This window comes from Porites lutea, chromosome 1, assembly GCF_958299795.1.
Source record: "Porites lutea chromosome 1, jaPorLute2.1, whole genome shotgun sequence".
NCBI lineage: Eukaryota > Metazoa > Cnidaria > Anthozoa > Scleractinia > Poritidae > Porites > Porites lutea.
Window position 1 is genome coordinate 57,519,895 of NC_133201.1, and position 14,642 is coordinate 57,534,536.

At 38.5% G+C, this 14,642-nt stretch overlaps 2 protein-coding genes across 2 annotated transcripts in view; both read left to right on the top strand.

Annotated features, from left to right (window-relative positions):
• LOC140932719 (uncharacterized) overlaps positions 1-14,642 on the top strand; it is a 97,960-nt gene that overhangs the window by 41,371 nt on the left and 41,947 nt on the right. The window lies entirely within an intron of this gene.
• LOC140924077 (uncharacterized) lies at positions 1,714-3,892 on the top strand. The gene is made up of 5 exons (XM_073374422.1): positions 1,714-1,734; positions 1,858-2,039; positions 2,240-2,384; positions 3,369-3,470; positions 3,887-3,892. Exons 1-5 carry the CDS (start codon positions 1,714-1,716, stop codon positions 3,890-3,892), a joined length of 456 nt encoding a protein of 151 aa, XP_073230523.1.

Consider the following 14,642-nt stretch of genomic DNA (forward strand, 5'->3'; position numbering starts at 1 on the left):
CCGGTAAAAATGAGTGGTATTTTGTATGATTTTTTATTTTAATTAGCTATCTATTTGTTTAGGTCTGACCGCATCATTTTTCAAACATGTTTAAATATGGCTGAGCTAAACTAGTTTAAAGGACGGTGTTATCCGAAAGCCAAATGGTACTTCGAGTTTACTAGTCTACAAAAGCGAAAATCATCGTAATGTTCGCTTTATTATCTCAGGTTTCCGATCACTTAAGCTATCGAAAAAGGGTCGAACAGAGTGCAGTTACTTTTTTACAGTTATTTTATTCTTCCGAGTCGCGTGTGTCACTGACTGAAAAATCATCTTTCTCACATCAAAACATGTTTGAAAAAACGAACTTTGGAGCTACTGAAGTAGCGCAGTTGTTATACATAACCTCGTTTTATCTAATCACTAATGAACTGACACATGCACTGATATACTAACACTTACCGGTGAAGACAAGGAAATTGTTGAGTGGAACATGTCTTTACAACATGCTCCCTCTTTAACACTGAGTTTAACACACCGAAAATCTAAGGGTGTGTTCCATGATCATTGGGACGATCAGGATCAGGATCGACCATCTTAGATCACTCAGATCATGGTACATCAAATGAATCAATCAGTCCCTCCCAGGGTGGATTCATCGGTTCCTTTGATGTGATGCCTATCCAGATCTTTCCAATGGAACACGCACAGATTCGATTTACTTTGTCGCCACTTAATAGAACATGGATTCAAAGCTGTTGAATTTCATGCAAACTGTTTCTGGAGCAGAATTTTGTCCGTGTATTGTCTATCGAGTACTCCCAGTTGTCCGGCCTCAACAATATTGACTAGATTATCTCCAAGCATGTCCCGGCGTCTTAGTTCGTAAGACGATCTGAGTCACGTTGTTTCGTCTTTTTTTTATATATATATATAAATTTCTGTTTTGGTGGGTTGTCAACAGGTCCAACGATTTAGTGGATTATCTAAAGAAGAAGCTTGATACCTTGGATCAAAGCCTATCTGATTTGGAATGCAGTGTTAAGCACTCAGACAAGGATTCCATGGACTTGAAATCCAGTAAGAATGCTTTGGATCAGCACAAGGTAACAAAGCATCTTTTCTTCCAATAGCAGTTTAAGATACCCCCACCCCACCCCCTCCCTTAATATTAGGCGAATTTTGTTTGCCTATTTGACAAATGACCTTTTTGCAGATGTGTTTGCAAGTCGGTAAATTGTATGTCCTCTATTTAAAATAACCTATCATCATTCAATTTCGCAGTTACCATGCGACATATTTTGCAATTTATTTGTCCAAATAGGGCATGGCACCTGGATTTTGCGCAAAAAGCACTGAAATCATGTGTTTTTCATCGATATTTCTATAAGGCCGCTGCTCGTCATTAGTAATAAATCCATTTGATAGTTGCGTAATTAGACTACCGACTAATGTGTTCTGTGCCCATTCGCTATAGATGTTACTAAGGCAGCATTCCACTTGGTGCCTTGCTACAGTGCACTAATGTGAACACAACCTTTTTTAAAGTACCTACGCTAGAATTCGGGCGCGGTGCCGGTGCCTAAGTTAAGATTGAGCCCTTGTACTCAGGCGCAAAGTGAGCACCGCGAACTTGTGTGCACACTGTTTTTGTTACTTTTAAGGCATTCCACTGCTTTGTACTCGCTGCTAAGCTTACGTCTCAAAAATGGCGTCTGACTGGAATTAACTATGTACACAGTTACATATCGGGTACTCAGGGTGTGAACACAACATCATTTTGTACCTGTACCTAGACACTGGTTCCCGGGCACAAAAGAGTGGACAGGCCCGTAGAAGATGGTTAATTTTCTTTTTATCTAATTCGTATCTCAGGAGGTACTGAACCATTTAACGTCAGTAGAATCCGACACATATGATGTTCTGGGGGAAGGAAGGCAATTGATAAAAGACACACGCTTTGACAGAGCACATGGGGAATACTTTCATGATAGAATTGAAGTAACAGTCATAAGGATAACAACTATTAAGGAAGATATTAACAGAGAGCATCAAAGGTATGCCCCGTGTTCACTGCTTCTTAAGAGCCAAATTTGTATCACACGTGTTGTATCCATCTGTGCATGATAATACCACCGTCGTTTCTTAGAAATGAGTTTAATAGTTTTTTGTTTCAGGATATGACTTGTCTTCTTGCAGATGGCACTTAACTAGAGTATTAAACAGGTAACACAATTTTTGTTCTTCTGTTTTTCAGGTTGTTCGATCTATATCTTATTTTCTTAAGACAGCACTTGGAACAGATGAATGATTGGCTATTGCGAGCTGAGTCTCGAATATCATTGGATGATGTGATAGAACCAACCTACAAGAGAGTGCAACAGCAAGTCTGGGAGCATCAGGTACATGCATGTGTGTTTACTATAGAGGCGGTAAGGGAGAACATGCATATCGCAGGCAATCACGTAATGCCCAATTAAGACGAAGTAAGCGATATTCATTCACTAAGTGACCCAATTCTACACGTCAAAGTGGCTTGCTCACAACTCACTTGTTTGAAAATAAAAGATACACTGGTATTCGCATGAATAAAATGAAACGTTTACTTTCACCAGGATTAATTGAATTATTAAAAATATGATATGCCCTTTTCCTCTGAGACTCTTCCTATTAATTATCTGAAATATCTCTAATTAAGATCTCTCTGATATTAATATAAATGTCTCTAAAATCAAACTCACCAGTACATTTCTATAAACCTGCAGAGTGTTATAAATTTGTTTATAGAGCTCCAGTTGTACGGTCAATTCTCTTAGAAAAAGATGCCGTTGAAACCGGCGACGTGTCTCCATCTTGGAGGTTTGTGTCCCAAAAAAGGCAAGGAAATGATTGAAGATCAGCCGGGGGCCAATTTTACAATGTGGCCGTACTTGCCCATACCAGGAAGCTCTCGGTCTTTTAAAGTTGTCCGTTAATAGGAAATTGACTGTGTCTTGCAGTTACCGTAAAATTCCGAAAATAAGCCCTGGGGCTTATATTTTTCAAAGGGCCTTTTTGAGGGGCTTATTTTTTGAGGGGCTTATATTCGGAGGGGCTTATTTACGCAGGGAAATTTGCGTTTCAAAATCCACTGGGCTAGCCTTATAGTTGGAAGTAAATTTACTATTTTTGCTTTGTTTTACTTTGTATTTGGGAGCAATTTTCCAAGTACAAGCCCCCGGGGGCCTTATATTTGGAGGGGCAATTTAAGGGAGGGTTTTTTTGCGTTACCGGTTTAGGGGGCTTATACATGGAGGAGCCTATTTTCGGAATTTTACGGTATATTATTATAAGTTGGCTATAAAATGGCTGCACGAATTTCATGCTTCTCCACTGCTGTTCTGTAGGCTTTTCAAGAAGAACTGTCAAATTACTCGATGGCAAACATGATACTGGATATGGACTTAGAGCACCCAGCTTTGGATGAAAACATAAGGGACTGGGTCAAGGTATTTTCAACATTAAAAAAGCTGTATTTTTGGACCAGATTTCCCCCTCCCCCCTCTCCCTGGGTACACTCAATATAGTGGGCTATACGGGAGAGCTCCTCCCTAAAGGAGTACCTTTTTCAGGCTTAAGGTATATGAGAGGGTTGTTTAGTATAAGGGAAGAGAATTTTGTAAATTTGGTCTATATAAAGGAATAACATGTGCATTTTACGGCTGTTAATAACTCGAGTCTAGTGATATCTTAAAGAGAGTAAATTTGCAGCGCTTAAGTATGCAAAAGGACTATCATTTGTCAATAGAAGGTGTACATACGAAAGGGCAGATACCCTTTCTGCCAAAAATGAAGCATCAAAGGGTGAGGGGTTGGACCTCGGGGCGTAGCCTATTCTTATAAAACTTTGTTGAGTACCCGCCAGGTTTGAAACACTATTTCACAAGCAGGTTTATAACTACAGGTAATAAGCGAGCGTTGGGCGGCTGTGTGGAACTGGGCGGAAGAGTGGAAGGGGAAGCTTAACCAGGCTCTTATTCTTTGGAAAAATTTACGTGAAGAAGAGGCTGCATTGCTTTCCTGGCTTTCAAGCAAAGAACAAACCTTTGATTTAATTGGAGAAACAGATATCACCAATGAAGAACAAGTTACGATGCATTTAAATCTACTCGAGGTAAGAACACATTTTGCTTATCTATAATCTTTATCGATTCTCGACCCTTCACATGAAAAACCCAAAGAAACCGTGATTATTTCACACCATTGATGCTTTTTAATTCCTAAGGTCATTTTTCTTTTCGTGCCCTCTTCTTGAGGCCGAGTGAAATACTCTTCGTTTAAAGAACCAAGAACAGATTAAAGAAATGTTTATGAATTTAAAAAAAAATTGATGATTTTACAACTGAGGTGACCATCAAAAATTTTTAATGAAAACGGGTTATTTGTGGAATAAAAACGAAGTTGAATGCCTTTTTTCACGCCATTATGAATAACAAGAAAATAATGGTAGAATCTATGAAAAGTGGTTCCACTCTTAAAAAGATGTTGCCAGTTTTTAAGAACGATTATCAACAATCCCTTAATGTAATTCATTTTCGTTAGTTAGAGGACGTTTCCACAGCCCCAGGTTATTACAATATCGGTATAAATAATTGTTTAAAATTTTAAGTGCGACGGAACAGTGTCGCCTGATTTAAGGGTTCAGTTAACTAGCATAAGAAATCGGCGCGTCTAATGCGTCCCTCTTCACTTTGTCTCTCAGACAATGGAAAAAGAAATGGAAGGACATGAGGGAAGATTGGACTCATTGCATGAGACTGGAGAAAAGCTGATCAAAGACGCTGAGTACCATAATGCAACGGCTAAGGGGATCCGTGACAAGGTGAATGACTTCGGTACTTCCTGGAAGGACATCACTGATTCGATTAAGGAAAGGAAAGCAATGGTAAGTGATGAGATTGGCCATTATGATGTAACCGGGGAATTATCCTTTTTGTAATGCACATCATCATCGTTATCGTTATCATCGTTATCATCGTTATCATCGTCATCATGAAGTCGATCTGGATCTGCCTTTTACGAACATCCTTCACGTTTTCTTATCCAACCGACAGTCGATGACTGTTCTTACTACCGTGTAGCACGAAAGCGGAAGCCTATTTTTGATATGAGGATTGGCGATTGGCGGGATTTTTTGTGTTTTGCGGGAACTAATTTTTGCGATTAGGTTTGATTGGTTTTTCTTACTGGAAGCTGTTTTTTTTTTTTTTGCGAAAGAAAGAAAGTCGCGGACAAATCATTGATAATATTTTCGTCCGGTTTTATTGATTACGTGCAATGGAAATACATATTTTAAAACAACACTACGTTTTGCGTACCTTATGTAAAACTAATAAAATAGACTACTTTTCTTTGTCATTCGATTACAAAAACGAACAGGCACGACTACTTTATTTGTATTGTGTTTTTTGTGTAGCGTATTTAAGTTAGAGGATATTTACTCTGGAGTAAATTTTTGCTGGAAAAATCTTTGGGCTAATTTTTTTTTTTCTTTTTCGCGGGAATTTATTTTGCGGATCGCTGGAAAAATCGCAAGCATCGCAAGCATTAGAACCCGTAATAATTTTGTGCCATGCTGTAATCTAATTGTTTTCATGCTATTTAACCGTGAAACGGAACATAACTTAAATATTTCGGGTAGCCATGCAGTAATAGCCGGCAAACTTGCAGTGCTCAAACGACCGTAAAAAAACGTTCTGATGCCCTGTTTCAAAATGATTGCGTCCAGTACAATACAGTATTGAGCTTAAGCGAGGCATTATGGATTGGTTTTCATACAGAGTAAATAATATAAGTCGAAAGCTTAATCTCGGAACTATGATTAGATTGCTGTTTTCAGTTTGCTTGTTGTTGTCTTTTTTTTGTTTGTCTGTTCGTTTTTGTTGCTGTTATCGTTTTGTTCGTTGTTGTTGAAACCACAGCGCATTCACACAATCTGTTTGTGTAATCGATTCTTATTTTATAGTAAATGCATTGGATTTACCGTTTGCTTGCTAGCTCTTCCTCTATAGCGATATATCGCTAAACATGTGTATAGATCAATGTTAAATAAATGTTGTATTGCCTTACTTTGGTATATTGCCGCCCTTTTCACTCAAAACAGCTGTTTTGAGCAATTTGGAAGGATTTTGAGTTCGCCGTTTCCTGTTCCTCTGAGGCAAAAGAACGACAATTTTTTAAATTTTATTTCATTAACTTCGCAGATAAAAAACAACAACAACAACAACAACAAAATGTACATATATTCACAGGAGTACAAGCGGGGATACTGCAACGGCGAGCGCCAATTACTGCAGGCCCAACACACAGATCGCTAAAAAGAAAATTAAAAACTGCACTACTAATCTAAAAACAACAGGTGATGTTAGATAGTATTGCAGTTTTTACATTTTTTTAGCGATCGGTGTCTTGGGCTCGCAGTAATACCTTGCGCAAGGTAATATAACGTTTATTTAAGATTGACCTATATGCATATTTAGTGGTATATCGCTATAGATGAAGCAAACGGAAAATCCCTTACATTTACTATAAAATTACAACCGGTTACACAAACAGGTTGTGTGGACGCCCTGTGTTCAAAGATGGACTTTTTTTGTATTCTAGATTCAGGAAGCCCAAAAGAAGGTTAAAAGAATGGGAATTTTAATGAAGGAAGTCGGAGCTTGGTTGGACGAGGCAGAACAATTCATCAAGCTCGCTAGTTTGCAAGAGGATCCACAAAAAGAAACCGAGATACAAGAAAAAATAGAGGTCAGAATAAAGTGCTATAAAATAAGCTGACATTATTTTTAGTTACAGATTACAACTGAATCCAGTTTTTGCGTTAAGCGGAATAACGCAATTAAAAGTAATTAATAATTCATAAAGAAGAAAATCAAAAGAAATTCATGTTTAATGAGTGTCTTTCTATCTGATAAAGACACGGCTAAACTTTAAGTCCAAATTTTTAGACCAAAATAACGCCAAACTCGCAGTCGCAGTCGTGTATTATCAGGTCTAAAAACACTCGGCTTCGCATGGAATTTATAACCCTGAATATACACCCCTGCTCGTTTTTGAAACAGTACTTGAAAACAGCAATACCCTCACCAGGGGTACAAATCTTTGCTTTTAGTGGATTTGTACGTGGCTAATCTAGCTAGAACAGGGACTCCAATTGAATAGCCATACAAAGAAACAAAACAAACGAAATATTCCAATATATATATATATATTTTTCTAAAGTTAACGCTTCATGAAATTAACGCGAATTTCATTTAAGTTGTGTTAATTTCCTGAAACGTTAATTTCCGCGCCTGAATTAAGTGGAGAGTTATTCCCACGACCCTTTATTTTTGTTATTTTGAATACACTTCTGACATTCTTGACACCTAAGAAAGAGGAGTATTTTATCAGGGTGGAGATCCACCAGTAACTTGAAACTTTGAAGAAGAACCCTTAAAGTGGCCAGATTTAATCCCTTCCCCCTTTTGGTACCTTTAAGGAAATTACTGCGAACAAAGTTTCCATTTCAGATTATACCTTTAATTTTGTTTATTTTGTCTCGAAGTTTTGTTTCTTTGAGAGCGTTACGTTAATTTTGCATGTTTTTTTTGTTACCCTCCCTTTCGCATTAAGTTCTTTACACGAAAGTCGTTTTCCACTAGATTAGCCTCAATTCAAGTCGCGTTAATTTCCAAGACCTTAATTTCATATTTTGAGATAAATATTAGCGATAAAAAAATCACGACGTTTCGACCTCTCCCAGGTCATTTTCAAGTGTATAAAAGTTCTCTAAATTAGCATGAATAAGTTAAAAACAAGTTATAATAGATAAAAATGTGGTGAACGCTAAAATGTGATAAAATATGTAAAAATGTAAAAAGTGCTTAAAAATATTTATAAAGTCAAAAAACAATGGAAATAAAACAATGTTAACAAGAACTACTCTAAACAAATAATTTGGCGCGAATTGAATCGCACTGTTTGTTAAGCGTCGGTTTCAGTTCTTGGATAAAAAACATTTCAAAAATAAGACAGTCAAATTGGTTCTGACACTTTCTTAAGATTCTAAAACTTTGTGCGATGTCTTCAGGCTCCATATCATGCTGCTCTCTTAATTTCATAAAGCGTTAATTTCCTATAATAAGGTATAAGGTCTACCTATACTGCTCCGCAGACGAAACTGAACTTCTGGTTAAGTTTGTCTTCAAAATAGCGCCAAAATCCTCGTTCTGGGCCTCCACCCAAATACCAGCATTTGAGTACCCGCCATGACTGGCCTGTTAAAAATCTCGTCGATTTGTCGGTGAAGGAAATTCGAAACGCATTTGGAAATTCGTTGAGTCCGAAAAGGCTCTGCTTCGCAGACGTTACTAACCGGAGTTGGATTACGTTTGCGACGAAGGCTAGGTACACATATTATTTAAAATAGCTTTATTTTTAGTGGCTCATTTCCCTTATTAATACCGCAAATACTTTTTTTTTTATTATCATCTCTGCAGATTGAATGCGAAGAAAGAGAAAAATATCAGCCTAAGGTTGACGAAGTCAAAAGACTGGAAGACTTGCTCAGCAGTGAAATCGACAAAAAGTCAAATTATTATTTAAAAAGAGTCACCAAGCCCTTCTACAAGCGGTGGAATGACGCTAGTATGGCCCTTAACAGATATCGCAATGAAGATTACCCGTTTGTCAAACCCAACGATTGCTTCCCACTTTTTAGATACATGACTCAAATTGGGATCAATTTGGAAGGGAAACGAGACAATAGTGGGTAAGACAAGGTTTGCTTCTCTTTTCGCACCATCACAAGCAAACTGAACTATTAATCGAAACTTCAGAGTTCATAACCAGTAAAGTTTGAGTACTAGTATTTTGTATGATCACTTTATTTTAATTAGCTGGTAACTAGTGGCACAGTGTATATGTGGTTTATCCATTTGTTTAAGTCTGACCGCATCATGTTTCAAACATGTATTCAAAAATATGGCTCAACCATTTGCAAACTAGTTTAAAGGACGGCGTTCTTAGAAAGCCAAATGGTACTTCGAGTTTACTAGTCTACAAAAGCGAAAATTATCGTATTTTTTGCTTTATTATCTCAGGTTTCCGATCACTTAAGCTATCAAAAAAGGGTCCAAGAAAATGTAGTTACTTTGAAACATTTTTCTTTCTTCCGGGTCGCCTGTGTCACTGACTAAAAAATCATCTTTCTCCCTTTAAAACATGTTTGGAAAAAGAACTTTGGGCTACTGAACGTAGAAAGTAGCGCAGTTGTTATACATTGCTACTCTCCGATATATATGCCAGAGTACCTTATTTAATCTAATCACTTAATATGAACTGACACATGCACTGAAATACTAACACACACCGGTGAAGACCAGGAAATTGTTGTGTGCAGAACATGCCTTTACAGCATTCTCCCTCTTTAGCACTGAGTCGAACACACCGAATTTAAGGGTGGGTTCCATTCCATGGTCATTGGGACGATCAGGATCAGGATCGACCATCCTAGATCACTCAGATCATGGTACATCAAATGAGTCAATCAGTCCTTTCCCAGGGTGGATTCATCAGTTCCTTTGATGTGATGCCTATCCAGATCTTTCCAATGGAACACACACAGATTCGTTTTACTTTGTCGCCATTTAATAGACTGTTTCTGGAGAAGAATTTTGTCCGTGTATTGTCTATTGAGTACTCCCACTTGTCTGGCCTCAACAATATTGACTGGATTGTCTCCAAAAGTATGTCCCAGCGTCTTAGTACGTAAGACGATCTGAGTCACGTTGTTTCGTCTTTTTTTCTGATTTTGTATATCTTCTGTTCTGGTGGGTTGTCAACAGGTCCAACGATTTAGTGGATTATCTAAAGAAGAAGCTTGATACCTTGGATCAAAGCCTATCTGATTTGGAATGCAGTATTAAGCACTCAGACAAGGATTTCATGGACTTGAAATCCACTAAGAATGCTTTGGATCAGCACAAGGTAACGAAGCAATTTTTTTTCCAATAGAGGTTTAGAAACCCCCACCCCTCCCGCTCCCTTAATGTTAGGCGAATTTTGTTTCCCTATTTGAAAACTGACCTTTTTTGCAGATATAATTTGCAAGCTACTCGAAATTGAATGTCATCTATTTCTCCTTTTAAAATAACCTATCATCGTTCAATTTCGCAGTTACCATGTGACATATTTTGCCACGTATATGTCCAAATAAAGCATGGCACCTGGATTTTGCGCGAAAAAGCACTGAAATCATGTGTTTTCCACCGATATTTCTAGGAAGGTCGCTGCTCGTCGTCAATATTAAATCCATTTGATAGTTTACAGACTACCGTGTTTTGTGCCCATTCGCTATAAATGTCACTAAGGCAGCATTCACACTTGGTACCCGGGCACAGTGCGCTAATGTGAACACAGCCTTTTTTGAAGTACCTGCGCTAGAATTTGGACACGGTGCCGTTGCCTAAGTTAAGATGGAGCCCTTGTACTCAGGTGCAAAAGTGAGCACCGGGGACTTGTGTACACACTGTTTTTGTACCTTTGAGGCAGTCCACTGCTTTGTTCTCGCTGCTAAGCTTCAACTCAAAAATGGCGTCTGACTGAAATTAACTATGTACACAGTTACATATCGGGTACTCATGGTATGAACACAACACCATTTTGTACCTGTACCCAGACACTGGTTCCCGGGCACAAAGAGTAGACAGGCCCATAGAAGCTGGTTAATTTCCTTTTTATCTGATTCGTATCTCAGGAGGTACTCAACCATTTTACGTCAGTAGAATCTGACACATATGATGTTCTGGAGGAAGGAAGACAATTGATAAAAGACACACGCTTTGACAGAGCACATGGGGAATACTTTTATGAAAGAATTGAAGTAACAGTCAAAAGGATAACAACTATTAAGGAAGATATTAAAAGAGAGCATCAAAGGTATGCCCCGTGTTCACTGCTTCTTAAGAGCCAAATTTGTATCACACGTGTTGTAACCATCTGTGATAATACCATCGTCGTTTCTAGTCCAATAGTTTTTTGTTTTAAAGTATGACTTTTCTTCTTGCAGATGGCACTTAACTAGGATATTAAAAAAGTAACACAATTTTTGTCCTCCTGTTTTTCAGGTTGTTCGATCTATATCTTATTTTACTAAGACAGCACTTGGAACGGATGAATGATTGGCTATTGCGAGCTGAGTCTCGAATATCACTGGATGATGTGATAGAACCAACCTATAAGAGAGTGCAACAGCAAGTCTGGGAGCATCAGGTACATGCATGTGTGTTTACTACATAGGCGTAAGGGAGAACATGCATGATCACAGGACATAAAGTAATGCCCAATTAAGACAAAGTACGTGATATTTAGTCACTAAGTGACCCAATTCTCATACACTTCAAAGTGGCTTGCTCAAAACTCACTTGTTTGAATATAAAGGATACACTGGTCTTCGCATTATGCATGTAGTGCATAACAGTGAAACGTTTACTTTCAACAGAATTAATTGAATTAGTAACAATAACATATCCTATTATCATCTGAGACTCTTGCTATTAAATATTTAAAATATATCTAATCAAAAACTCTCTGATATTAATATAAATGTCTGTAATATTAAACTCACCAGTACATTTCTATAAACCTGTAGAGTGTAGTAAATTTGTTACGGAGCTCCAGTTGTGCGGTCAACTCTCTTAGGAAAACGACGCCTTTGAAACGGGCGAAGTTTCGCCATTTTGGAGGTGTCTGTCTCAAAGAAAGGCAAGGAAATGATTGAGGATCAACCGGGGGCCAATTTTACAATGTGGCCGTACGTGTCCATACCAGGAAGCTCTCGGTCTTTTAAAAATGTCCGTTAATAGGGAATTGACTGTGTCTTGACGTTATATTATTATATGTTGGCTATAAAAAAGCTGCACGAATTTCATGTTTCTCCACTGCTGTTCTGTAGGTTTTTCAAGAAGAACTGTCAAATTACTCGATGGCAAACATGATGCTGGATATGGACTTGGAACACCCAGCTTTGGATGAAACCATAAGGGACTGGGTCAAGGTATTTTCAACATAAAATAGCATTATTTTTGGACCACATTCGCCCCCCCCCCCCCCCCCCCACCCCTCTCCTAGGTACACTCAATATAGTGGCCTATACGGGAAAGCTCCGCCCTGAAGGAGTACCTTTTCCAGGCTTCAGGTATATGAGAGGGTTGTTTAGTATAAGGGAAGGGAATTTTGTAAATTTGATCTATATAAAGGAATGACATATGCATTTTACGGCTGTAAATAACTCGAGTCTAGTCATATCTTAAAGAGAGTACATTTACTGTGGTTAAAAGCGATGCAACATTCTTAAAACTAGGTATGTGAAAGGAGTATCATTGAACGATTAGTCGCCGAAGGCTACGTGAATATCGGCGAATAGTCACCTATCCGCGAATAGTCACCTCGACTTCGCCTAGGTAACTATTCGCCGATTTTCACGTCGCCTGAGGCGACTAATTGTTTTAGTATAAATACGTTGATGATTATTCGAGAAAATAAAATTATTGATCAATTTCTGACTCCGAAACATCAACAAATCTGGCTGCCATTTTGAAAACTGCCAGCCTTCAATGTTATAATCACCGCGCGGTGATTATAACGGGATAAAGCAAAGTTCCTAGCCAATCACAGCGCTCTATTTTCGATAATCATCAATGTAATTATACTAATTGTCAATAGAAGGTATACATACGAAAGGGAAACTCTTTCTGCCAAAAATGAAGTATCAAGGAGTAAGGGGTTGGACCTCGGGGAGGAGCCCCCTCTTATAAAACTTTGCTGCGTATCCGCCAGGTTTAAAACACTATTTCACTGGCAGGTTTATAACTAGGAGGAAACTTTCCATTCTATTGCGGCCATACAGGTATTAAACGAGCGTTGGGCGGTTGTGTGGAACTGGGCGGAAGAGTGGAAGGAGAAGCTTAACCAGGCTCTAATTGACTGGCAAAATTTACGTGAAGAAGAAGCTGCGTTGCTTTCCTGGCTTTCAAGTAAAGAACAAACCTTTGATTTGATTGGAGAAACAGATATCACCAACGAAGAACAAGTTACGATGAATTTAAATCTGCTCGAGGTAAGAACATTTCATTTCAGTTATAAGTAATTTCTATCTATTCTCGACCATTCACATGAAAAACCCAAAGAAACGGTGATAATTTCATGCCATTGATGCTTATTAATTCCTAAGGTCATTTTTCTTTCCGTGTCCTCCTCTTGAGGCCGAGTGAAATAGAAACGGAGTAGAATGCCTTTTTTCACGCTGTTATGAATAACAAGAAAATAATGTTAGAATCTATAAAAAGTGGTTCCACTCTTAAAAAGATGTTGCCAGTTTTCAAGAACGATTATCAACAATCCTTAAATATAATTCATTTTCGTCAGTTAGGAGACGACGGAGCCCCAGGTTATTACAACATCAGTATAAATAATTGTTAGAAATTTTAGTGCGACGGAACAGTGTCGCCTGATTTAGGGTTCAGTTAACTAGCATAAGAAATCGGCGCGTCTAATGCGTCCCTCTTCACTTTGTCTCTCAGACAATGGAAAAAGAAATGGAAAGCCGACAAGGGGAACGATTAGACTCATTGCGTGAGACTGAAGAAAAGCTGATCAAAGACGCTGAGTACCATGATGCGACAGCTAAGGGGATCTTTGACCAGGTGAATGACTTCGGCACTTGCTGGAAGGACGTCACTGAATCGATTAAGGAAAGGAAAGCAATGGTAAGTGATGTGATTGGCCATTATAAAGTAACTTTTATAAAGTTACTTTTCTTTGTCATTCGATTACTAAAACGAACAGACACGACTTCCTTATTTGTACTGTACTTTTGTGTAGCGAATTTAAGTTCGAGAAAATTTTTGCGGGAAAAATGTTAGCGGTATTTTATTATCGTTATTATTATTATTATTATTATTATTATTATTATTAATTTGAGGAGGACTCGGAAAAAAAAATCCGAGTCCCAGATGGGATTTGAACCCACGACCCTCCGTGATCTAGTCGGATGCTCTAACCACTTGAGCTACTGGAGACTCTACGGTGAGTAAGGGCCAATTTGTGGGTCTCGACTGGAACCGCATCACGCGGCTACACAGCCAAGTAATGATAGGCACACAAGAAGTGAAGAACTCACTAACAGCATCGCGCTGTCACCTTAAAGCATATCAAAGATGCGGCCAACCAACCTCCAAAGTGAGTATATTAAAGATGAAACAACAACAACATGATATTAATTTGAGGAGGACTCGGAAAAAAAAAAAAATCCGAGTCCCAGATGGGATTTGAACCCACGACCCTCCGTGATCTAGTCGGATGCTCTAACCACTTGAGCTACTGGAGACTCTATGGTGAGCAAGGGCCAATTTGTGGGTCTCGACTGGAACCGCATCACGCGGTTACACAGCCAAGTAATGATAGGCACACAAGTAGTGAAGAACTCACTAACAGCATCGCGCTGTCACCTTAAAGCATATCAAAGATGCGGCCAACCAACCTCCAAAGTGAGTATATTAAAGATGAAACAACAACAACATGATATTAATTTGAGGAGGACTCGGAAAAAAAAATCCGAGTCCCAGATGGGATTTGAA